This window comes from Lynx canadensis, chromosome D3, assembly GCF_007474595.2.
Source record: "Lynx canadensis isolate LIC74 chromosome D3, mLynCan4.pri.v2, whole genome shotgun sequence".
NCBI lineage: Eukaryota > Metazoa > Chordata > Mammalia > Carnivora > Felidae > Lynx > Lynx canadensis.
Window position 1 is genome coordinate 92,703,098 of NC_044314.2, and position 25,149 is coordinate 92,728,246.

General features: G+C 59.6%; 1 protein-coding gene and 1 pseudogene across 8 annotated transcripts in view; both read left to right on the top strand.

The window, feature by feature from the left end:
• EP400 (E1A binding protein p400) overlaps window positions 1-20,323 on the top strand; it is a 97,207-nt gene extending 76,884 nt beyond the window's left edge. For 4 of the 8 annotated variants that reach the window (XM_030336892.1, XM_030336898.1, XM_030336899.1 and 1 more), the window contains 10 exons: window positions 597-645; window positions 720-866; window positions 5,463-5,670; window positions 5,800-5,993; window positions 7,569-7,787; window positions 9,557-9,752; window positions 10,208-10,332; window positions 12,199-12,345; window positions 16,644-16,721; window positions 17,421-20,323. In XM_030336892.1, coding sequence (XP_030192752.1) covers window positions 597-645; window positions 720-866; window positions 5,463-5,670; window positions 5,800-5,993; window positions 7,569-7,787; window positions 9,557-9,752; window positions 10,208-10,332; window positions 12,199-12,345; window positions 16,644-16,721; window positions 17,421-17,758 — 1,701 coding nt within the window. In that variant the 3' untranslated portion in view covers window positions 17,759-20,323. The remainder of the gene's footprint in view (window positions 1-596; window positions 646-719; window positions 867-5,462; window positions 5,671-5,799; window positions 5,994-7,568; window positions 7,788-9,556; window positions 9,753-10,207; window positions 10,333-12,198; window positions 12,346-16,643; window positions 16,722-17,420) is intronic. The other 4 variants (XM_030336900.1, XM_030336901.1, XM_030336897.1 and 1 more) reach the window with 3 other exon arrangements.
• Window positions 20,324-23,539: 3,216 nt separating this feature from the next.
• LOC115498882 lies at window positions 23,540-23,671 on the top strand (annotated as a pseudogene).
• Window positions 23,672-25,149: the final 1,478 nt, after the last annotated feature.

Below are 25,149 nucleotides of genomic sequence, written 5' to 3' on the forward strand. Positions count from 1 at the left end.
CGAGAAGCGATGTGATGCACGGAACAGAGAAAGAAAGGCCGACTCGTGATCCCACACGTCCTGTGCTGCTGTCATTGTGCTCCGGTGTGCTCCTCACCGTGTGCGCCCGCGTGGCCTGTCCCCATGCGGTGTGGACACTGGAGTCACACGTGGGGAGAACGCCTGGACCTTTTTGGGAAGCGCCACTGCCGGGCGTGGGGGTCGTGGGTCCTCATCTGTAGCTGCGTCCGCTGCGGTGGGCTTGTCACGTGACCTGGACGGTTCCTCCGTCAGAAAGCTCACTCGCTCACGGAGCCCCTGCTCCCGTGGCCCCAAGGGCACAGTGGTGGATGGTTGGGGAGGGACTCTGTGTGCGGCCCTTGTGATGGCAGTCTGTGGGGAGAGAGTGGGCAGCAGCTAGCATGGAGCCTCGGGCTTGGCGATTGTGGGGGTCGGGACGGCTGGTGTGGCCGGGGCCCCAGAGGAACGGGGCAGGAGTCGGCCGTGGGGCTGTGGATCTAGGCATGCGTTTGGATGATTCCGATGAAGTGGAAACACTCGGAGGTTTTACGCAGGGAAGAATTTGTCCTGAAATCCAGATGCTTTTCTGTTTTCAGCAGGCGGGAGCCATTAAAACATCCGTCACGGGGACAAGCATGCCCACAGGTAAGGGGTCACAGACGCCCCCATGAGAATTTCCTGCATCCCCGTGCTCCTGCCTCACAGGTCTCTCCCCACAGGCACAGTGAGTGGAAACGTCATTGTGAACACCATCGCGGGTGTCCCTGCCGCCACCTTCCAGTCAATTAATAAGCGTCTTGCTTCACCCGTGGCACCGGGAGCCTTGACCGTGAGTTGTCCCTGCGCACGGGGACCTTCGGTAGCACGTGAGACTTAGGACCCCGCGGAACTTGTTTGTATTTACTTATCGTTTTAAAGTGGTCTCTACACCGAATGTGGGGATCAAACTCACAGTCCCAAGATCAGGGGCTGTACTGACTAAGCCAGGGGTTGCCCCAAAAGTTGTTTGCTTTTTAAAGAAATATCCCAATGGGGCAGAAAGTACCGACCCAGCTTGAATTTCCTAAGATGATGTGAGCGTTCAGGGAACGGCGTCCGCGGTGTGCTTGCTGAGGGCGTGTGTTGAAATCCCTGTAGCGGTTGTGGGAGGAGAAAGGCGGGTCGTGAGGCTGGGTCGCAGACTCCACTGACGGGGGCGCCTCACGTACCGTGACAGATTTGCTTGGGGGGACGTGGGGCCGCAGAGAGGGCCACTCTCGGGGGAACCGTACGGGTGGGCATGCGAGGGCCAGGTGGGGTGCGAAGCGCAGGAGGCGTGGTCCGCTCGTGGGGCGGCCAGACCTGTGCATGGGAAGCGGGCAGAGGGAAAGCCGTGGGGCCGTGAGACCCTCTGAGCGCAGAACCGGGAGACCTTGCACTCACCAAGACACACGCCGTGTCTGGCCACCTCCTTGCCCCTGGTGCTTCGCTGTAAATGACAAAAATAAACGAGACTGAGGAGGCTCAACTTACATCCCCGTTTCCAGTTTAGTCACGTACCCAAAGACGGCACGTGCCCTGCGCGAGCAGTGCTCTGACAAGTAGAGTATTGTCCCTCTTGGTTTTGAAAGTGTCTCCTACGAAAGGTGCTGCTGTAGTGATTGAGACAAGGTGCCGGTGGCAGGGCAGGTACAGCTCCGCAGAATGGGGTACCGAGTCCAGAGAGAGACCCACGTGCGCTTGGGCGTTGGTCTCCATGGAGAGCGCCAGAGGACCACAAGGGGAGAGCCTGGTCTTCTCAACGAGTGGCGCTGGGAGGCCTGCGAGACCACGAGCCGGGCCCCTGCCGGGTACGAGGAGTCACCCGAGGTGATCGTACACCCAAACGTAAAACCCGAAACAGAAGGACCCGTACACGGAAACCCTGGGAGAACAGCTTTGCTCCCTTGCTTTGGACGGAGACCGAAAGTTAGCCTTCGTGAAAGTCAACATCTGGTGCTTGAAACATATTAAGAAAATGGAAAGCTTGGAAAATGCTTGTTGGCCACGTGTGATGAAGGACCGGTTTGTAGATTGAATGAGGTGTCTGCAGTAAGAAAACAGTTTCAGACAGCGGACCACAGATCTGAGCAGTCACCTCCCCGAAGAAGAAGCAGGGACAACAGGCGTGGACAGGGGTTGGACGTTGTTAGTCCTCAGGGAAAAGCAGGCGAAGGGCCCAGTGAGGTGTGCCGGCGCGTGTCTCTGAGCGCGGCTTTAGAAACCAGACCTGGCCGCCCGCCTGGAGCTCGCGCTGCTGATGGCGGAGTCTTAGCGTCGTGTGGGAAATGCGGGAAGGCGGCCTGCCGCACAGCCTCGCACCTCCACGCCTAGGATTTCCCCCAGGGAAGCGAAAGCACGCTTCTGCACGGAAAGCCTGAGTGTGTGTGCAGGGGGCTTCGTTCATAGTCACTCGGAGTGGAAGCGACCCCAGGACTTTCAGCCGTGAATGGATGGGAGGGCCCGCTGGCACGTCCGCTCCCTCTAGGAACACCCCGCCGTGCACAGTGGGCTGCTGGCCCGCGTGACAAGGTTTGCCAGTGAGCAGCATTTCAGAAGGCCTCACGTTTAAATAATGTGGGAAAGGCAAAACGGTAGAGACAGGAGACAATACGATCTGTATCTAGATTGCGGTGGTTGCTTGGCCACATGCACCTGTGAACACTCGTAGGTCCGTGTACCGGAAACGGGAGAGTTATACTGTCTGTGCTACGGCGTAAATGAGAAGTTTTTCTAGCGTATCATTTAGGATTACTTTACTTATTTTTCTTTATGCTTTGCGGTAAAGCACTTTTGATTTGGCGTCTTAATAACAGCAGCCAGTGGCTGGGCGTGTGGCGTTACGAATGTCCTGCGTGGCCAGTAGCACTCCTGGTGTGAGGGTGGACACCCAAGTCGTTGCACTCGTTCTGTTTTGAAAAAGACCCGTTTCTACATTTGACGTTTATAGGAGGTAAAGTAATCCATCCGTGACGTGTTTTTTGAGTAGCTCTCAGAGACGAGATACTCTTTGTGGCGACGTGGGAGTAGAACATGGAGTCCCACACGGCGTACTTCCCAGGGCTCTGAGAGTCCTGCGGCGGGACCGCCCAAGAGGGACAGGTACCAGGGAGGCCTCTCTGAGCTTCCAGAGGACGGGACGACGTCGTCCAGGCACGCGACTCTTCAGCACTGGGAAGGCGTGTCCGGGGCCCGGCGGGTGGTTCTGTTCAGGGGGCACAAACAGACGTCTGAACGGAGGCAGGAATCCCCCTCCCAGAGGGGCCCTGCGCGCTCGCACCGTGGGACGTTGAGCTCACTGGTCTTAGGGTTTGTGTGTCCGGCTGAAGGATATGGGTTTGTTCGCCAGCAGCCGGGAGCCCTGGGAAGTGCCTGAGCAGAGGTGTGCTCTGGGACAGTTCCCGTGACGCTGCGTGTGTCACAGAATGGGACCCGAGAAGAAAAGGGCAGAGGGAAGACCGTCTCAGAAGTCCAGGAACGGGCTTCTGTTTCTGGTAACGAGGTCAGGCCTGTTACTTACACTGCTCTCCAATGAAATGCATCAGAACCATTGGATACAGAAGACTCATCCTCTCTTTAAAAGTTTTAAGGAGCTGACGAAAAACGTATCAGGGCAAAGTCTAAGGAGGAAGAAATGCAGAGAAACTGCACCGACGTGGTGTCTGCCTTGCGGTGCCTCTTACCCGTGTCGCCGGACAGGGGACCCCGTGTGAGCCTGAGGCTCGCTCACCCCTGGGGTGTCTGGACAGAGGTGCCGACCCCGTGAGCCGGGAGCCCGGCGGCTCTTCCCGGGACGCGCGGCCGAGCCAGAAGTGAACCCCAGATTCCCTCCACCCTCGTGCTGCCCGCAGGGGCGGCGCAGGGTGAGGCCTCTCTCCCTCCAGAGTTGGAGCCACAAGTCTGTTCTCTGTCAGCCGGAGGGTAGTAGTCAAGTTTTAGGGCAAAGTTGTGGATTTCCAACTGTGCAGGGGCTTTGGCGCCTGTGGCCCCCACACCCGTCCAAGGTTCACCGTAGAGAACGTCTGGGAGTGAGAAACATGGTTACCAGGATTGAAAAAAAGAAAAACTCTGGTAACGGGCTACAGCGTGTTTACACACAGTTGGGAGAATTGGCTGGAAGAGGAGTCCCGCCCAGTGCCGTGTGGGCGACAGCAGGGAGTGCGCGGAGGAGAGCGCGTGAGGCTGTAGACCGGGAGCCTTGTGGTGCATCGGAATCCAGACAGGGAGGAGGGCGGGCAAAGGTAGCATTTGAGGATGCGAGTTTTCCAGAACTGAGCGACAGCACTGACCCGTACTTACAGAAATCCCGACCGGTCCCCATGCAGCCCGATGTGGGACCACGGGACGGAGCCCGCGCCCGCACGGGGCTGGCCGCAGAGAGACGTGGAAGGAGCCCGAGCCCGGCACGCCGCCTCCGGGGGTGGTTTCCTTCTCGCCGGCCATGAGGCCGGGAGCTGCTGGGACGACACGATGAGCTAGTGACGGTGACCGCCGCCTCTGGTATTCCATCTCTTCCGGAAATACCTTGAAGAACGAGGGTAACGTAGCATTCCCAGACGAAGACGGGTCCCGGCCTGTGGGCCCTTGCCGAATGAAACACGCTTGAGGCAGAAGGCGGCTGTTGACAGACGGAAGGTGTGAGGAGCGAGGCGGACGCCGACCCGACAGCGACTCCGCGCGGGGCCGACAGCAGGGACCACGCGCGGGGACGGCGGCGTGTGAGTCAGCGGGGGACCGAGGCGCCGAAAGGCTCTGCGGTCTCTCAGGAGGAGCACGGGTGTGACGCCGTCGAGGAAACGCTAGCTAGTGTTCACGGGGTAATTTTAGCGGAGCCACCAGAGGCATACGAGCGTGACTCCCGTGCTCGGGAGGGAAGAGCAGGAGAGAGACGTGCTGTGAGGGAAGGCGGGAGAGCAGGGTCGAGGCGCGTGGAGCCGGACGGCTGCCCGGGAAGCACAGAGCGTGGTGCCGGGTCCGCGCGCGGGGATGGGGACGGGGCGGCCGTCCGCACCGAGGGGCCGGCAGGGACCAGGGGAGTCAGTGGGGCATGCCCACTGCTCGTGGCGGGACGCGGGCGGCCGTGGCTCGGAGGGTCCACGTGTGGGGCGCAGGGAGCGGCAGCGCCTGTGCGGGGGCGGGAGAAGCTCGGTGTCTGGGGAGTGAGCACCGTCGTCTGGAGGATGGCCCAAACCACAGTGTCCCGGGGACAAGAGTCTTTGAGGACAGCGGGGACGGGAGCACCGGCGTCTCAGACTGGTTTTCTGTGGTTAACCGACCCGCTTTAGTGGAACTCGCTCCGTCGGCACGTTCAGCCTGTCAAGCCGCCGAGATCCGGAAAGCGCTCCGTTTTCTTGGGTTCAGAGATTGGGGTCCTCTGCCTCCCACGACCGAGAAAAGAGAAAAGCGCCGAGTGACCTGACGGCCTCCCCCGTCGCCTCTTGCAGACCTCCGGAGGCCCTGCTCCCGCCCAGGTGGTCCACACCCAGCCGCGAGCGGTCGGCTCCCCGGCCACGGCCTCGTCCGACCTGGTGTCCCTGGCACCCACCCAGAGCGTTCGCGCGGTTACCTCTGTGACAGCCTCGGCCGTGGTCACTACCAGCCTGACCCCGGTGCAGACCCCGACCCGGTCTTTGGTGACTCAGGTGTCCCAAGGTAAAGGCGGGTTCGGTTTCCCGCGTGACCCTTCTCACCGTTAAACCGAGCCGGGACCTCGAGCGGCCGTTTGTCACGGGAGGAGGGGAGGGCCGTGTGCGTGCGAGGTCTGACGGAGCCCCTCTCCAGCCGCAGGGGTGCAGCTGCCCGGGAAGGCCATCACGCCCGCACACTTCCAGCTGCTCAGGCAGCAGCAGCAGCAGCAGCAGCAGCAGCAGCCGCAGCCGCCGCCACCGCCGCCGCCCTCCCAGGTTCAGGTCCCGCAGATCCAGGGCCAGGCCCAGTCGCCGGCGCAGATCAAAGCTGTCGGCAAGCTGACCCCGGTGAGTATCTGGCAGGAAACCACACGCACGCCGTCCGATGCCTCGCGTTGTCATTGAATTCCCAGTGTGTTTTGCACGGATCCGCTGTGGTCTTTGGGGGAAGCGTGCTTGTCTCGTCTTTAACAACCACTCTCCGTACGGTGTCCCCCCACGGTCGTGTGAGCGGTCTGGTCACAGCGCTCTGGAGACGTGTCTTCCCGCTCGCTTTCTGGCGCTGTGCGCCGCAGTTCAGGCTCCGAAGTAGAGGTTCCGTCCCCAGCCAGAGAAAATGGTGACGCGTAGCGCATGTGCGGTGTTGTTCCTCAAAGTGATTTGAGTCCTGACGTTCCTGATTTTTGCCGCTCTGCACCATCTGTGCAATCGTGTACAAAAATACGTTCACTTTGAAGGGAGATACTGTATCTGCCACATTGGAAAAGCGCCATTGCTTGGCACGGGTAGTGAGTAGAGAGAACTGCTAGAAACAAGACAGTGTTTTAGAGTTCCAGCTAGTTCCCAGGCCTGCCACAGTAAGTACCTGACCTTGGGCCTGCCCTTTTCGCTTGCAGAGGGGCAAGAGGGCATGCCGGAGGGGCTGCGGGGGGGGGGGGGGGGGCGGTGTGCAAGCCCTCAGCCGAGGCTCCACTAGTGAGGCCCCAGGCGCACCAGAGAAAGGACGAGCCACCTGATGCAGCATTCACACTCCATCATAGCCAGAAGGCCCAGAAGTGATCCCAGAGAAAGCACTCAGCTCCTGTCGCGCCAGCCACGTGTCAGGGGCTCTGTGACTACTGGATGGGACAGCCCGGGTCTAGAACATGGCCGTTACTGCAGAAGTCTGGGGGACGGCCCTTAAATTAGAAAGTTACTGGGCCCAGCTCCCTCTCCCCCCCCCCCCCACACACACACTGCCTTCCCTCCTCCCCATGTCCTGCTTCTCCCCAGGACACGAGGGCCTGCCCACGGCTGCCAGGGCCTCCCGATCACTCACTCGTTTGCCTGTGCCTGGGCACAGCCTGCTCTCTCTGAAGTCGATTTCAGAGTTGTTGTCATTGTCCCCCATGTAGACACAGATCTGATAGGAATTCCACAGCCTAAGTTCTCTGAAAAGAAAATTGACTCCTTAAAATAGTTTTTGGGCTGTTTTGGTATCTTAATGTTTTAACTTAAAGGCATGAGACTTCTTTATCGATTGTATTCATTTGGAGACACTTAGAACAAAAAGTTGAGAGCTGATGCACGTCTCCTAATAAACTTTAGAAGTTCAAAAAGGATTACGATTTATAGACTTTAAAAATTTTATAAGTTACGGATTTAAGGTCAGTTGTTCGCGAGTGAGAGAAACCAAGAAATTTTGCTGTGAATTCACTCATCTGTCAGAATTACTGTTTCTAGTTTGCGTCAATAATGCTAGTTTTTAATAAAAGAACATTTTTAAAAAATGTCAGAAAGCCCCTAGATTATGGTTTGCATATCGCGTATTAGCAACTGTCTACCTCGGTGTTTAATGGATAGTTCAACGGTAACTTGAAACCAAGATTTATGGATTTGGAATGCGGCTAATATTGATGAAAAGCTACTTTATCTGGGTTTTAGGAACATCTGATCAAAATGCAGAAGCAGAAACTGCAGCTGCCCCAGCAGGCCCCCCCACCGCAGGCCCCGCCAGGGCCCCCACAGCCCGCCACACAAGTGCAAGTGCAGGCCCCGCCACCCACGCCGCAGCAGAGCCCCCAGCTGGCCACGGTCACGGCCCCGCGGCCCGGAGCCCTGCTCACGGGCACCACCGTGGCCAACCTCCAGGTGGCCCGGCTCGTAAGTTCCAGTTGATGCATTTGTTTTTCCGAGGCAATGTCTTTGAACGTTTACGTGGACTGTTACTGCTTGCTCAGGCCGACGCTAGGCGTTCTGGCGGGCCTCCTAGGAAAGCGATAGGTGCGCTTCCCTCCCCACGCCGCCCAGAGCTTTGGCGGGCGGGGCAGCTGGAGGAGGCGGGGAGTGAGCCAGAGGATGCAGGGAGGGCCAGGCTCCGTTGGGGACGAGGCCCATGTCGGGAGGTGGGCGAGGCCTGAAAACCAGGCTCTGGTGTCCCTGTGCTTTGTCGGCCCAGAGGCTCTGGAGGTTTCTGAAGGGGAGCAGAAAGTCGCAGTGAAATCAGCGTCTGGGAAGAGGAGTGAGATTCGGCAAGAGCGGGTCTCATGTGCTGTGGGCCAGACACTGTCCCATCAGGCGAGCCTGTGTCCTGCTTGGGGAGCCCCCCATTCTGGCCCTAGTGACCGCTAACGGCAGGGACCCTGCTCCGGGCCAGGCGCCGCCCCAGGCCCTGGGCCTCTCACGTGATCAGTGCTCGCAGGCTGCTGCCGAGGCAGGAGTAGGGGGGTTTGAGTGTGCACTCAACGGTGCAGGTGTGCAGACTGAGGCCCACAGCTCAGGTAACTTGCCCAAATCGTACTGCTAGTCGCCTGCCACTGGGCGGCTCGGGCTGGGTGCTCAGGCTCTGCTGTGCGTGTGCCTCACGCCTGCTCTAAGGCCGCAAGACGGGTGGGAGTGGACGGGAACCGGGAAGGCAAGTGTGGTTCTGCCTGTATTCACAAGAAACGTTAAGTTCAAACGAGTGGGGATCACGTGTGGTGGCCAGGGTGTAGGGAAGGCTGCCGGCACATGCCCCCTGCAGGGTCGCCGGAGGGAGATCGGCTCCGACTCTGGGGGGAGTTCCAGTGATTCGGCCAAAAACTGCTCACCAGTTTACCTCGGGGACCTCTGTCTGTTCCCTCTAAAGAACTAGTAGGAGGAGTGCCACGTGCCGGGCGCACAATCCTGTCGTTTCGGGCGTGTTAGAGGAGGGACGTAGGTCCCCCTTAACTGGGGACTTTACCAAATAGTGCAGTGGCGTCCCACTCGTTGGGACAGCACGCAGCTTTGGACGATGATGTGGCAAAAGGCAGAGAAACCGACCACAAGCTACGTGCAAGTCGTCCCGCTTGCACACTTTCGCAGCAAGTCACGAAGGTGAGAACGTCTCATGGGCTCAACGCTGGTTTTCACACTCACGTGTGTGTAGGTTTAGGGTTAGCCGAGTGCTTGCACGGGTAAAGTGGATCTGTTTTCCTTTCCGAAGATGCAACATAATCGACGAGCACTCGGTAGCAGCGTGATGACTGAGTAGCAACAGGTGGGATCCGTGGGAGAGCTTTCTGGAAGAGTGCGGCAGGGGCCACAGGAGGGGGCGGCAGGCCGGCCTTCAGTCGTAGCGGAAGGAGCGGGAGACGGCTTGTGTAGCAGACGCTGCAGGCCGGGGCTCCTCCGGGGATCGGGGGCGGAGAGGCACAGGTGCGAGCTGCGTGGCAGGGTCTGATCGCGAGTGTGGGTGTGCAGCACGTGGGGCTCATGGAGCCCCCGTCCCCGCGCCCGCCGGTGGCAGGTCAAGCGTAGATGAGCCCACGCCCCCGTATGTTCCTTCAGCCGACAACCACTTTTCACTTTGTGAATCGTTTCCCACCGCTTGGCCTCTTGTGGGGAAATGTTTGCACAGACGCGTGCCGTCCCGAACATCTCTGGACTCTCCCATTATTTTCATTGTTTAGACCCGGGTTCCCCCTTCGCAGCTGCAGGCGCAAGGGCAGATGCAGGCTCAGGCGCCCCAGCCGGCCCAGGTGGCGCTGGCGAAGCCTCCGGTGGTGTCCGTGCCTGCGGCCGTGGTCTCCTCGCCGGGTGTGACGACCCTGCCCATGAATGTTGCCGGGATCAGTGTGGCCATCGGGCAGCCGCAGAAAGCCGCAGGTGCCTGTCTTGTGCGACCCCGCCCCCCTCCCCCCCCCCCCCCCCCCCCCGCTGCGCTTAGAGCCTCGAGCAGGGCCAGCGCGTCCTCTGGCACGGTGGCCACCCGCCCTGGCGGCTTCCATGCTGGACGCCCACGTCGAGCATGTCAGGGCAATGCACCTTCAGCCGGAGTGTCCCTCGGCTTCCCAAGTACAAGGTTTGGCCTTTCGTTTAACCGTTAACGTTCTGAGCTCCCCGTACCTTTACGTGAACGTCCTCATGAGCCCAGAAACCACGTAAACGTGCCCGTGCGGTGGCCGTGTTTGTCCCGCACAGATCCCGCGTGAGGTTTTCTATAGGGACGGCCGTCAGTCTGAACCACCCAGCGGCTCAGGGAGATGCAGGGAGCTTCAGGGAAGCCCCGAGACCCGCGTCCCTCCTGAGCTCTGTGACTAAGGACTTGGTCGTGTTCACAGGACAGACCGTCGTGGCCCAGCCCGTGCACGTCCAGCAGCTGCTGAAGCTGAAGCAGCAAGCCGTGCAGCAGCAGAAAGCCATCCAGCCACAGGCTGCCCCGGGCCCAGCGGCTGTCCAGCAGAAGGTACTGGCTTCCTGCGGGGATCCTCCCGCCACCCTGCCTTCACGCCGAGCCGGGCCCTGCCGCCGGGCACGGTGTGCGCGTGGGACGGGAGGGTCCTGTGCGCCGCGCCTCGCCTCGCCGCCTGACGACCCCGTGCCCATGCACTCAGGCTGCACGGGGGTCTCGGGGTAGGAGCTGCCGTGAGGCCTCCCGGGGAGAATGTGGTTACGGGACGGGGAGCCCCGGGTGCCAGGAGCCTGCGGGGAGCTGGGAAGCGGGCTGTGGAATTGCACGGCTGGGAAAGGGCCCGAAGGATTCAGGGGTGGAGGTGTAGCTCTCCGTGTGTGAGTGCCTGGCCCCCCTGTGTACGGGACAGACATTATGCTCAGATGAGCCAGGCGGGGGCCGTGTCCTTGTGTGTTCGTACACGCGTGCGTGCGTGCCGTGAGGGGAGTGACGAGCTGAGGGGAGAGGGGCCTGCCGGAAGGAGCGCTGTCAGCGTCTTCGCCGACTCACAAGTGTGCGAGCGCGTAGCTCTGAGCTGATTCGGGTCCCCAGGCCGTGCACTCTGCAGGCGCCCCACTGAGAGGAAGCGAGAGTGAGGTGCTGGGCTGCTCTGCGTACTCACTGGTAGCTCGCAGCCCGACGTGTAGGCGATGACACTGGTTCTCCGAGTGCGTGTCAGACCCGCTGTTTTCCTGCACGGGAGCAGCTGTCGCTCCGGTGTCGGATTTCAGGGCAGGGCTGCGCGTGTTACCCAGAGGAAACTGAGGCTCAGAGAAAGGAAATGACTTGCTCAGAGTCGCAGAGCTGACCGTCGGACCGCAGGGTCCCGCGTGCGGCCGTCCCGCTTGCAGGGGCCTGCTGGGGGCGGAGATCCCGCCCGCCCCTGACCCCGTAGTGTCTGTGGGGACGGCAGAGGGAAGGGGCCGCGCCCGGCCAGGGGCGTGGTTAGGGCGTACCAGGGCAGACACGTTCGGGAGGGCAGAGGGGGGGGGGGGGGGGGGGGGTGGCTCAGGCAAGAGCCATCCTGGCAGCAGCCGCTCCACGCACCAGATGTGTGCCCTCGGGACCTCTTGCCCCTTCCTCCCGGGTGGGTGGAGCCGTTGGCCTTCGAGAAAGGTATGTCTCGTTGATTGCAGAGCCACACCCACCGCCGGGGCAGTGTCTCCCCTGTGGCGGACGCTTTGAGGAGGAGACACTCCGAGTCCCCGCCCTGGTCCTTTCGGGCCATCCTGGGACTCGGCTCCATAGGCGTGCAGGGTGGGGCTGCTCGCAGAGCCGGCCACGCTGGGAGGCCCTGGTGCCAGGATGCCGAGGACACCGTGGTCGGGCCTGTGTCATTGTAGGGTTGGCGTACCTTGGGGCGGGGAAGAGGGGCGGGGGGTCTTAGCTGTAGCGTCGGTCTGACGTTCGTGTGGCTCGAAAGACTAAAGAGTACCGTGGGTGGCCACGCCCCCTAAACCAACCGTGTAGACTGTGTGCACGGCCTGGGGAACAGTCCTCGCTCTTCTGGCAGAGAAAACTAGAAATGAGATGTTTTATAAACCTGCAGAGGTCGTGCGTGGAGGTGTCTCGCCCTTTATGCCAAGTGGTTTTGGGTACGTGCCCAAATCGTAAAATTAGATGCAGGAAGTTGTAGGCGGGTGTTTTTTGTATCGTGGTCAAGTTCACTCACTGACGTGAGGACGGACACGACGCCAGGCCTACAGACGGTGTAAAGGTGAGCCCCAGCCTGGTCTCCCAGGGGACTTGGGCACGGCCGGTGACACACAGGCGGGGCCATGCCGGGAGCATGGGCTGGGGGTGCCGGGGGCCCTCTTCGCTGGCCCCGAGGAGGCAACGCCCGGCCTCACCTGGCTCTGACCTAGGGCCGTCTCTCTCCAGATCGCCGCACAGCAGATCGCTGCTCAGGGCCAGCCACAAAAGGTCACCTATGCCACCCAGCCAGCCCTCAAGACCCAGTTTCTTACCACACCCATGTCCCAGGCCCAGAAGCTGGCCGGGGCTCAGCAGGTGCAGACCCAGATCCAGGTGAGCGGGAGCGCGTGTGCGGAGACTGCGCAACACCACCGGGCGCGCACGGGCTGGTCGGATGTGTGGGGCGCGGAGTGACCGCCGGCGGATACCCCGAAGGCCGCGCGGTGGGCCTCTGCTCCTCGGAGGTGGCCGTGCCCTGACGTGCCTCGCTGGCTTTGCCGCCTGTGGGGTCTCAGCAGTGTGGCTTGGGGACCGTGCTGAGGTCACGCTCCGGGGACGTCCTTCATGCCTGTGAGGCTCCTCCGGGAGTTAGCGGTCAGCTTCCTGCTTCACGCATCCACACGCGCCATCACTCGGCTGCCGCCGGCCGTGCGGGCTGCTCCTGGCTTCGCCGCCGGCCCGTGGCTGCTTACGGAGGGTGGCAGGAGCCGCAGAGACGCGTGCCGGGCCTCAGCAGGGGGGCTGCTTCGCCCATGTGAGCCGCGCACGCGGCCACCCGGGGTGGGGGAGCAGCGCTGTGGGGGGTGCGCGTCCATCGGGCTTCTGCAGCGGTCCCAGCCCCCCGGGCCTCCTCCTGGCCTCGGCGTGCCGCCGTGTCCCTCTGGCGGCTGCCGCGGCTCTGCCTGTCAGGACCCCGTGGACCGGTGGCTCTCGTCTTCTGTGAGCCACTGCCCGTTCCCGTGCTCTCCCAGCGCTGCTCCCACCCTGGCTGTTAGCCCTCGGGGCTCTGTACTGTTGCCGTCGGCGCCCGATCTTTGCACTCACGGTGTGGTGTCTCCGGATGAGCGAAAGTTCTTAACTCTAACGTATCGGGACTCGTCAGTCTTCCTGTTTCTGAATAGCACTTTCTGTGTCTTGCTTAAGAAACCCTTCCCAGACGTCCCGACGTTCCTTTCCCCTATCTTCTACAAACCTCGTAGCTTTTCATTCACACTTAGGTTTTAAACCTTGTTGAAATTGGTTTTTCCAGGTGATAGACAAACGGATTCATTTTCATTTTCCCGTTAGAACGCCCTGTTACTTTCGGCACTACTTTCCCCCTGGTCCGTCGCGTGGCACTGGCGTGAACGGTGCCTTCTCCGGCACCGCGCTCTGCGTCCGTCCCTCGGGCTGCGTAGAGAGGCTCGGCGTCTGGGAGGCAGACCCCCCGCCTCGTCCCGCTGGGAACATCCTGCTGCTCTTGGCTCTCTGCGCTTCCCAGTTCGAGTCAGCTGGTGAAGGTGACACGCCACAGCCACAGCTGTTGGAATTCTTGCTGGAACCGCTCGCTTTGGCTCACGCACGCTAAAATTAGCGGGGTGCAGCATTCCTGGACTCTGGAGATGAATCTGGGGGAAAGCTGATGTCTCTGCAGCCTCGACTGGAGATTCACCAACGTGACGTGTCTTTCGTTGTTTAGCTTCTTTAATGCCCTTTAACTAGGTTTTCTGACTTTTTTCAGGAAGGTCGTATCTCTCGTATCGGATTTGTTCCTACTTAATGAATGTTTCTGATGCTTTTGTAGTCATGTGTTTCTGAGTCTCTGTTTTCCGTCTGTGCCTTGCACAATCTCTGTACCTTGACCTTTGAATCCGGATGCCTCCATCAAGCCCTGTTCCTTCGACAGTCCATCCGTGGTCTCCTGCGCCTCCTTCGTCCCCCGGCACATGGCCCGCACAGAGTGGTGGCTGGAGCCTTGCTCTTCCCCCGCCCCTTCCTTCCTGCTTTGTTGTGCCGGTGAGGCCCGCAGAGGCCCCGACAGAGTGGACGGGAGGCTCAGCCGTATCTGTTCACATGATCATCTTTGCAAGGTCTGATTTGTTAAATCATCCTTCATAAGAGCAAGACAATTTTCTTCTTCACCTAGTTTGCTACAAATTTTGTTCCCTTTTTTTTGTGGCGTTTTGAAAGTGTTTTTAGAGGCTCTTCTTCCCTTGGTGATCCCTCCCAGTCTCGACGCCCCGGTTCTGTCTCCGTGCCCATGACTCCAGATTCACACCTGCAGCCGATTGCTACTCCTGTTCCAGACTCTGGTCCTGACTGCCTTTGGACGAAGTCCCCGAAGACGTGTGGCCTCTGCGGGGCCTTGGCCTCACCTGACCTTCGGCCTCGCCTGGGCCAAACCCACAGCAGCTGTCCTTTCTTGATCTCACACTCCAGACCCAGTCCGCCAGTGATTCTGGCTCTCTGGCAGTGTCGGGCACGGTTGTCAGGCCATCCTGCCACTGGGTCAGGTTTACTACTTGGGTCGCTCCAGACTTCTGCGTCCTTACCGATGCCTGGCCTGTCAGTTACTGCACAGATGTGTTAAAAGTCTCTCACTCTGGTTGTGCACTTCTCCTTATGTTTTTTTTCTATTTTTGCTTTTTTTCTTTTTTAATTCAATGTTTATTTTTGAGGGAGACAGAGCGTGAGTGGGGGAGGGACAGAGGGAGAGAGGGAGACACAGAATCCGAAGCAGGCTCTGGGCTCTGAGCTGTCAGCCCGGAGCCCGACACAGGGCTTGAACCCACAGACCGTGAGGTCATGACCTGAGCTGAAGTTGCACGCTTAAACCGACTGAGCCACCCAGGTGCCCCTCCGCTTTTGCTCTTCATATTAGATCCCTTATTAGCTACGTCTAAATTAAGGATTTTAATTTTATGTCTCTGCTGCTGTTGTTTCGGTAACTGTGTTCATAGTAGTTACCTTCTTGTGAGCCAGCTCCTTGAAGCCCGTCTTTGGGATTGCTTTGAGCTCTGGGTTGTAGGCCGATTCCTGCTCCTGCTGGGCTCCCGGGGGCTCCGCCAGGGCCAGATCCGCTGTGGCTTGAGGGTCGGTGTCCCTCGGGTAATGTCAGTTGGGTTCTGCGCCTGGGTCCCCTCCCCCGCCAGCACCAGGGCCTCGGGCGGTGCACTTCCTCGCAGATCCCCTCCCGGTGACGGAACCACAGTGGGGCCTCACTGACCATGGATCTGAACTCGGCCCCTTGTCTGCCGCGCCCCTGGCGACCGTGAGAATCCCCCGCGGGGCCTCCTCACGGAGCATGTGCTCTCAGGGTGTGAGCGCCTCCGCCCATCACTCTGGGTGCCACCGCGGCCGCGGTTTGGGACCGGGACTTCCTCGCCTCTTGTGAGTTCATGGACGCGTTTAAGATGTGTCCGTGTCACCCACGGGGTCTCCGTGTTTCGTGGTGTGCCCACGGAGTCCCGGCCCGCTGTGTGCAAGTGGGGCCCTCATCCAACTGCCCAAGTCTTTGTTTCCGGTCAGCGCTGCGGAGGACTTGGGCGCGTTCGTTGTCCCAGCAAATCCTGTGACGATTTTTAATACAGTGAACTAGTGTGTGCTCTCCGCGTAATTTCACGTTTTATAATGAGAACCAGCGTTTACTTGGAGCTCTGTCATTTACAAGTGTGTCGCGAAATTTCACATTTGCTCCAGAATTGTCTCAGAAAAGACTTAATTTCATCCCTGTTCTATGAGTTAGAGACCCAGGCAGCAGTGTCCCGGCCCGGCCCCCAGCAGCTGCCCACTCAGGAGCCTGATCTGCCTCTGAACCGACAGCCCCGGGTAGACCCAAGTGGCCAGAATCCTCTTTCTGCCTCGGGACAGCCACGTACGCATGTGGCGAAACATTTGCGAAAGGCAGTGGCGGGGTGGGAAGCGGCACTTTGTCGGGAAGGGAGATCTCAGTCGTGATTGAGAAGAATATGGCAGCGCGATGAAATGTCGGTGCATCGTGGGAACAGGCTGAGCCTTAGCTGCAGTGGGGGTGCCCTCCCGGGACGTTGCCCGGGCTCGAAGAAGGGACTCTTGTGAGAACTCTGGAGACGCTAAACTATTTCATTCTGTCCTCGATTTACTTCTCTTACACAAACTCTCCCATACAAACAGTTCTTAGTAAAAGAAAAAACGTGGCTGAGACACGAGACCAGGAGGAGCTGCTGGTTAGACCCGCTTGCAGCTTGCGGAGGCGGGCACGGTCCCCCTGCAGCGTGGTTAGCGGGGTCTCTCAGGCTCCGGGTGAGCAATCTGAGAGGGGCTCTTCTGGGTCACTTGGATGCTGTTCTGTTTTTGCTTTTTTTTGTCGTTGACACTTACTTCCTTTTGAGAGAGAGAGAGCGCGCGTATGAGCACGAGAGAGGGACGGGCAGAGAGAGGAAGACAGGATCTGAAGCCGGCTCTGCACTGACAGCCCCGACGTGGGGCTCAAACCCGTGAACTGTGAGGTCAGGACCTGAGCCGAAGTCGGACGCTTAACCGACTCAGCCCGCCCAGGGCGCCCCTGTTTTTGCTTTTATTGAGAGCTGAAGGAAAGAAAGGGGGAGAAAACTCTCTTTCTGTGCATATGTTCTTTTGAATTCTGCATTTGGCTTTTCTTTGTTTTGTCGAAGGTTGCCAAACTCCCTCAAGTCGTCCAGCAGCAGACGCCCGTGGCCAGCATCCAGCAGGTCGCCTCTGCTTCCCAGCAGGTAGGACCCACAGACGCACAGCCCTCTGGGGGGGGTCTCACGCCAACTTCTCAGTAAACTTCATGTCTCCGTTTAGGGGGGTTCGTGGTTTTCGTTGTGAGAAGGTAGAATGTTAACAGAATCACTTCCGATTTTCATAATTCAGAAAAAATTCACTTCGGGGAGGATTCTTGAAACCCTTAGGCCAGCAGGACAAAGCTGAACGTACGTGTTCGGTTCAGAAATCAGGGGCTTATTCTAGGGTCACTGCTTCACCGGTGACTTCCGATGCACCTACAGGCCGAAGCCCCCATACCTTAGTTTTAGGGAAACACTGAAAGAAAACTGTTTGCTCGCAGTGACTTTGGGTCCTAGAAGGGTAAGGACTGCTGGGGACAGTGGTGACCCTTGTCACCTAACCATCAGGCTCCTGCCTTTGTATCTGTTGCTACCAAATGCGGCCGTACAAAGCAGAGCGCCCCGTCGTCAGCCTTCGCCTGAGAGCAGCAGTGGTTTCATTCGGTGGCTTTTTTCCCTGCTTTTGTGCAGTCGGAAACCAGAGTGCACCCTTGGATCCGTCACGTGGTTTCACGTTTCACAAAAGCACTGGTGCTAATTAGGCCTCGCACCCCCTCCCCACCCCCGAGAACCTTTTTGTCGGTCACGTCGCTAGACCTGTGTTTTCTAGGCCGCGCGTGTTTTCTAACTGTTCTGGCTCAGGCTTCCCCGCAGACCGTGACCCTCACCCAGGCGCCCGCGGCCGGGCAGCAGGTGCAGATGATCCCCACGGTGACGGCGACGGCGCAGGTGGTGCAGCAGAAGCTCATGCAGCAGCAAGTTGTGACGACCGCGGCGGCCCAGCTGCAGAGCCCCGGCGTCCCCAACCCGGCCCAGGTGCCAGCCAGCTCCGACAGCCCAAGCCAGCAGCCCAAGCTACAGATGAGGGTCCCCGCCGTGAGGCTAAAGACGCCCACCAAGCCTCCGTGCCCCTAGTCCCGAGAGCGGGGCGGCCGCAGGGCGGGTCGCCGTGCACCGCGCCCCCAGCCAGAGGCGGGTAGACTGTCTGTCGTTGCACCTGGGGACGATGTCATTTGAGATGTGCCGCACCTGCGGAGTTCTCCTTGAAGCGGAGCAGCGTGATCATTTCCTCCTGCTGCGCCGCCCCCGCCCCTGTAGTATGTCGCCGGTCAAAAAAGTGACGGTGGCGATTCCACCTTCCGGTTTCTCCTCGAGAGCAGTAGCACTGGGTCTTGAGGCCATTTAGAACCTCCGTTAGCGCGCCGTGTCTCACGCATCACGGTAGCCGCGTGGAGTGCGCGGTGGGTCGTAAAACACTTTCTGAAGCTGAACTGTGGTCTCTGACCGCGTCTGCCTCCGCGCGGGGCTGCACACCTAACTGAGGACCCGCTCCGGTCCTTGGAGAGGAGACAGACCGCCTGACGCAGCGCAGCTCAGACCCGAGAGGCCCAGGGTGCTCTCTTCTCTCCCTCCTGAGAGGGGGCCTGTTCGGACGTTTACGGGACGTTCTCACCACTGACCCCCATCGGGCACATTCGTGAAGTGTTCCCACGGTGTCGGCCGGATACCGTCTCCGGTGGAACTTTCATTCCAAAGAGCGGCCCGTGTGGCCTCCCCCAGGCCCTGCCCACAGCGTGACCGGTTTCCGTCCCGGCACTTCCAGGACACTTCCCGCTCGTGGAGGAAGCCCGTGCTTGGACTCCACGCGCCGCGGCGGCTCCGGCAGGCTTTGTGAGGCTCCGGTCTCGAACTGGTTTGGGGCCCGGAGCGCTCAGTGCGGGCGGGGGCCCGGTGAGAGCGGGGGTGCCTGGCATCGCCCCCCTGGCTTTCCTGCCCGTCCCGGGCGTGGTCTGCCGCCGCGGGAGACCTCCTCGAGCACGGTGACTTCTTCGCGAGCCTGTAGGCGTTGCCTGCCGAAGCAGGCGCGGTCCACTCTTCACCCTGGGCTCGCGGCAGGTTCCGTTGCCCGCCGTGCCGGGGTCTCGTCCGTGAGCGCCTGCGCTCCTCGCGGTTCTGTGGAAAGCAGAGAACCTTCTGTGCAGGATTTGGGGGCGAGGGGGTGGTACAGCTGAGGGGCAAAGGGGAGGCCCCGTGTGTGCCTCTGTTTCATTTTTGTACTACAGCGAGAAAGCAGGAGTTTTTGCAGTGGGCTCGGTCGGCTGATGACCTGTGCTCACCTGGCCGTTTTCACCCCGGCAGAAGCGCCCGCTCGGGGACCGCCTCTCTGCTCTGTCTCCGTGCCTCTTTTATGTCACTCGGTCCAGGAAATCCGGTTGTCTTAGGTCTGTGTGGGCATCCTGAGGGCTTTTACCTGCTAATTTCGCGTGTTCTCCCCTCGTTGTACCACTTGAAGTGACACAAAGGAAAGCGGCCCGTATGTTTTTGTTTCCATTCAGTGTACGTGGACGGTAATACGGGGGCGTTTACCGAAGCGAGGAGGCAGCTCGTTGTTGAGCTCTGGGTGGGAATTTGGAAAGGGACTTAGCATTTCGGTTGACTCGAATGTATCCAAAGAGCCCTCTGCTCTTGTTTTCTTACAACCACGCTCGTTGGTTCAGGCGTGGCAGGTGCCGTCAGGAGGGACCACAGGGTGCTGGGGGTGCTCTGTGCATGCTCCTTCTGTGCGTGCTGAGGGGATTCCTGCCCCTCTTCGTCCCCAGCCGTGCCCCAGAGCCCCCTTGTCTTGTCGCAGCTCCTCCTTCGCACACCCGGTCCGCGTTCCCCTCGCCCTTCGTGGTGCTGGCAGTCTGCATCTGGAGCAGGTGCTGGCTGCACCTTGGAGCGTCCCCGAGGCGGGGCTGCCCGGATGGCGGTCCTCTGTTAGTCTGGACACCGGGAGAGAATTCGGAGCGTCGCTCAGAACTGACCTGGGGTTCAGAGCGTTCGTGGCGTGGAGCCCCCGCCCTTTTCTCAGTGCGTGACAGGAGTCTCTCATCTCTGAGGGGGTCTCCTTCGCGGGTCCCCTCACGCAGAATACAGAGCAGGAGACGTGTTACTTCTCTTTTCCTTAGACGTCACCAGCAGCCCCGCAGCCCCCAGTGGTCATTCCAGTAAACCTCCTCCTCCCGGTGTGTAGTTTCTCGGTCTTCTGTCGTGAAGGTTCACTGTCCGTGTTTCAGAACTGAGCACGGGTTGGGGAGGGGGGGGTGCGCAGACCTCAGGTGGTTCTGGGAGCGGAATCCCGCACTGCCCGGGAGCCGGGTTCTTGCCCGGCCCGTAGTGACCGAGGACGACGGCAGCCAGAGCGCTGTCACGCTCCACCCGGCCGCCACCGGGAGCGGTTCCCCATATTCTTTACGAAGAGACGTTCGCTGCAGTTAAGGGCGGGAGGCTGTGTCTAAGACCCCGTCGGGAGCGGGAAGCCGGACCCCACGCTTGGCCGGATCCGGTGCCCGTTGAGGCGGGGCTTTCCCGTTTGAGGTCTCCACCATCTTCCGTTTCCTGTGTGACCAGACAGCCGTTGTGTTGTAAACTATAAAGTAGGAAGACTGAGATTGTAAATATTTTGTAAACACCACCATTTGTACTTGAATAGTAGGATTTTAAAAAGGGCACCGGTATCCCGCCAAACAAAAGGTGTAATAAAATGACCTTTTTATATGTTTGCTCGTTTTCTCTTTCATAGAAAACTAGTATTCTCGTTAAAATAAGACGCTAGCCGTGTTTGTTACGTCTGTGTGAAGAAGAAACAAAGGGAAACGCGGGGTCGGAGGCAGAGGCATGCCCGCGCCGCAGAAGGAGCCGAGCTCGCTCGGCGGTTCTCAGTGAAGGTCACGCTCTCTCTGCAGAGACCACGCCCACCGGCCCTGTGCGCAGACGGCCCGCACGCGTTACTTTTCTTTATCATCTCTTTTGCTTTTAGATTACCTTTTTTTGTCGTAGTTAAAAAAAAAAAAAGTTGCTGATTACAAAGCATACCTATTTTTTTATAAAAAAAAACGCACAACTTCATACAAAGCTCAGATGGTTATTTTTGGTATCTTCCACTGCAGAAGCGAGGGCAGGCTCCTGCGGTGTCACCTGCATCCGCAGACCTGGCTGGGGGAGGTCACGGGGACCTACGACCCTTTGCCAAGTGCCTGCAGGTGGAGGGGGGGTGGTGGTGCTTGGGACCTCTGTGCTCCGTGGCTGTGATGGTCTGCGCTCAGGCACCTGCCTAGCCATGTGACGGGGCCAGTGACTTCACTCCTCAGGGTCTCGGTTTCCTCCTGTGTCCCCCTCTCCCGAAGTGGTTGTGACATCTGGAAAGCACTTAGCCTCTGGCACCCGCACCCAGTAGATGATTTCGTTGTGATTACTCTCGGTGGAGAGGACCGTGTGTTTTCCGAACCGTTCCTCACCATGGCCCTGTGATCACGTCTTTGCCAACGGTACAAAAGCCTGCAGGTCTCGGGCCACAGCTGGCCCCAGGCCGTATTTCCGTGTGCATTCAAGGTGGGGCTGGGGCCACCAAGTACAGGGATTCTGCTGTCTGGCCGCAGCAGGGAGCACCTCCCACGGGTCCATTTGCCACCACCTCCAGTGCGCGGGGCGTCCCGATTCGGTTTAGCGTGAAACACGCCCCGTAGGCTTGCCCGCGGGCCACCTGACTCCGACCAGCTTTAGAAGGCTCACTCGGGTCTCTCTCTTAACTAACCTTAACCTCCTGTCTGCCATTCAGATCCGATGTCAACCCCTGGCGGCGAGCTTCCCACGCTCCACGTTAGGGGCTGTGCTCAGGGGCCCGTGGGAGACAGGAGACCTTCTGTCACAGGTTCTGGGCAGGAGTTCTCTCCTCCTCTGTCCTGGGCCTGTAGCGTTCACACCCTGAAGTAAACTAATCTTGCAAAGGTCCCGTCTTACTGGGTGAATTATGGTACGTGCATTCTGCGAAATGGAGTGCAGCCACTAGGAGCGAGGTAGGGCTGTATAATCTGGAAAGGAGAGGTCCCTCCACGGGTCAGCCAGTGAGAAGGTGCAGAACCGTCTGTCAGAACGGAGCTGCTTGTACGCCTGGATGTGCCCAGGATACCCTGAGTTGGCGTTAGCCGCCTCGGGAGGGAGGGGGGTGAGGTCGCTCAGGGATAAAGGGGTGTATGCCATTTGGCATAGCCATTAAGGGGGTTCAAGCAGTTTGCCAAGTACACGAGTTAGTCATTTTTAAATAAGGCTCTAGAAATCGCGTGTTCCCCAAGTGCCCCCGCTGTTCAGGAGCCTTCACGGGGCGGGTCCCAGCGTCCTTGCCCGCCCCGTGAAGCCCCCTGTGCTGGTACACAGCACACGTACCCTCCTGCTCTGGGGACAGCCTTCATTCCCCCGAAGTTCACCTTATCGTTCGGTCCTCTGTTGTCCAGTGTGTTTCGTCTTCGAGGACCAGCCCACACAGAGCACGCACGCCTTCGCTCCTCCCCAGAATGTTCTCCAGCCACACCTTGTACTGGATACTAGTATTTGTGGTTTCCCCAGCGGCACTGCTGTTGTGTTCTACCTCTGCTCAGAGCGTTTGCTGAAACTTAGTCACTAGTGGTGAGTAGAGGCCGTCCCTAAGGAATGTAGTGAGAAAAGACCTCATGACAAGGGAAGGCAACCAGGCTACGTGACATCCCTCACAACCCTATACCATGAGACCACCCCATCAGACTGTATGTCCGTATGTTACCCATAGATGGGAGACAAATCGAAAATGCATAAAAGACCACATGTGGCGTTCAGGGCTCAGTTCTTCGGGTATGAACCCAGCTGGGGTGCCGACACCAATAAAGTTGCTTCCTGGAAAGAAAAGCCTCAGAATCACGACTCTCTGAGCGAGAATCCTGCTACAATGGTGGAAGTTTTGTTTTTTTAATGATCAGCAACTTGGCTCTTTCCTTCGAGAAAATCAAAATCAATGAGTGGGATGGGTGAATTACCGGTTTAATCAGATGATGTTTATTGAGTGCATACTACACGCAGTTTGTTGTCTCTGCCCAGAGCTATAGCCGTGCGCAAAACAGAAAAGGAGGTGGCCTTCTAGCAGGCCAGACGTGACCATGCTGAACGGCAGACCTCTGGGTTTGCAATGCTGGAGCTCACCCAGTCTGCAGCGGAGACGTCAGGAAAGGCTTCAGAAGCGAAGCCGGGACACGCCAGACGTTGCCCCAGCGCAAAAGCTGTGCTCGCGGACCTCCGGACCCCAGGCTGAGCTGCCTCGCCCCAGTCGAGAAAGTAGGCACTGGAGCGCCCCTCCTCTCCTCCGCTGCCCGGCCTCCTCTTCTAACTGGGCTCCGGCCACGTCCTCTAGGGCAGGGGCGAGACGTGCGTGGTCTGTGGCAGACAGTGACCTGAGGATGGACTGGCTGGATGGCGGGAGCACTTGACGACGGCTGCAAGCTCCGGCTCGCGAACTGACCGGCACGGGCACGGGGACCGAGGGAGACCAGAGGAAGAGGAGTGCGCAGGAGCCGGATGTGAGCCGCGCAGGCCCCGCCCCTTCCCGGGGGGGGGGGGTCCTCCCTTTCGCCCCGCCCACTCCGATTGGCCCGTGCTGCGCCTGCGCACTGGGCCGGCCGGCACGTTGGGTTTCGTACCCTGGTCGGGCCGCTGCCGCTGTCTCCGCTCTCGTCCCCCGCCGGTAGTCGGCGCCGCGGTGACGCCTCCTACCCGTGGTGTTGACCCCCGCCCCGGTGACGCCCCCTCCCTTGGTGGCGACTCCGTCCTGGTGACGACCCCTCCCGTGGTGGCGACGCCCTCGGGTGACGCCCCCTCCCGTGGCGGTGACCCCCGCCCCGGTGACGATCCCCTCCCCGTGACTGCGCCCCTCCCTCCCGGGGCCACCGGCTGTCTTGGGGCCTGTCCTGCCCACTGGGCCCACCCGGGGGATGCCGTGGTCACGAAGGCGGTTTTCCGCGGCGAGCCTTGTCCACTGCGGTTTTCCCGAAGGTGGGAAACTCGACCGCATAATCTGCGGTCGTGGGGACCGGTTCGCGCCCTCCCTGAAGAAGGAAAAACGCTCTGGCCCAAGGGCCGCGTGAACCGTCCTTCCTCAGAGAGCGGGCGCGGCGGGAGGCTCGCGTGCCCCTCTCGGTGCTCCAGGCGCCAGGTGTCCGGTGCGCAAGGGGGCGCACTGCGGGGGCTCCAGACCACGCTCCCACGCTCCCGCGGGTCAGAGCGCTCCCGGGGGTCACCCTCCCGCCGGGCAGGACCCTAGGGCCTCACACCTGACCTGCTTTCCCGGGGGCCCTGGGGTCCCAGCACTGCTTGCGCGCTGTCGCACACGCCTTTCTGTGCCCTGCGAGGCTGAGAGCCGTGCGCTTTGTTCCTTTATATTATGAGTCTCCATCCAGCGTTCACATCACAGGCACAGACCGAATAGTATTTTCCCCGTAAAGATACGTAACAGGGGCGCCTGGGTGGCTCAGTTAAGCAACTGGACTCTTGATCTCAGCTCAGGTCCCCGTCTCAGGGTCACGAGTTCAAGCACCTCGTTGGGCTCCTCGCGTAGGTTTGAGGCCTACGTAAAAAACAAACCAATACAGGAAAGATAATGGGATGCCGGGTACTTCTGGGCGAGACTGTCCGCACACCTGGGCCTGTGGATACAAACCGAAGTGACCCAATCGGAATACCAACACTGAAATAGAAATGGCCGTTGTAACAGTTTGATCGTGATTTTCAGGAACAACCCCTTAAGCACTGTGAGGTACCCCACATTCAACCAGGAGATCAAAGTGCTTTCAGGTGGTTGTGGGTCCCCGAAGGCTGTGGCGCCTCCCACCGTGGGCGGCGAGTGCGGAAGGCCTGTGGTCAGCTTCCTTGCAGGAGAAGAGCAGTCCGGCCGCGTCGCCCCGCGTGTCTCACTGCAGCTGCCCCACAAGTGACACATTCATTTCTGGACTCTTTTTTATTTAACTACTTTTAATCTCAACTTTGATTTGCCAAGGTCATTTTGTGTGTGTGTCTCAGAATGAAGCATATTTTATTTTATTTTACGTATTTATTCTCAGAGCAAGCATGAGCAGGGGAGGGGCCGAGCAAGAGAGGGAGGCACAGAATCCGAAGCAGGGTCCAGGCTCCGAGCTGTCAGCCCAGAGCCCGACGCGGGGCTCGAACCCACGAGCCGTGAGATCATGACCTGAGCCGAAGTCAGACGTTGAGCCGACTGAGCCACCCAGGCACCCCTGATGGAGCATATTTTTAAGTGAGATTTTAAATGTTGTGAAACACGCCCTCATGACAAGATTCCAAGCAACACGGAAAAATCAGGGTTCCTCCCTGTGCTCTGTCCTGCCCCATCCTCCCACCTCCTCCCCTGCTTTTCCTTCTTACTTAGCAGTACGTGTGTAACGTCTGTCCAAGTCAGGACGTGGATAAACAGCAGTCCACGGCAAGGGGGCACCGTCCTTCTCACTCAGTCCCCGCTGGCGGGGTTTCATCTGGGGCCTGGCCGGGGCCACGCCAGTCTCTCGTGGATGGG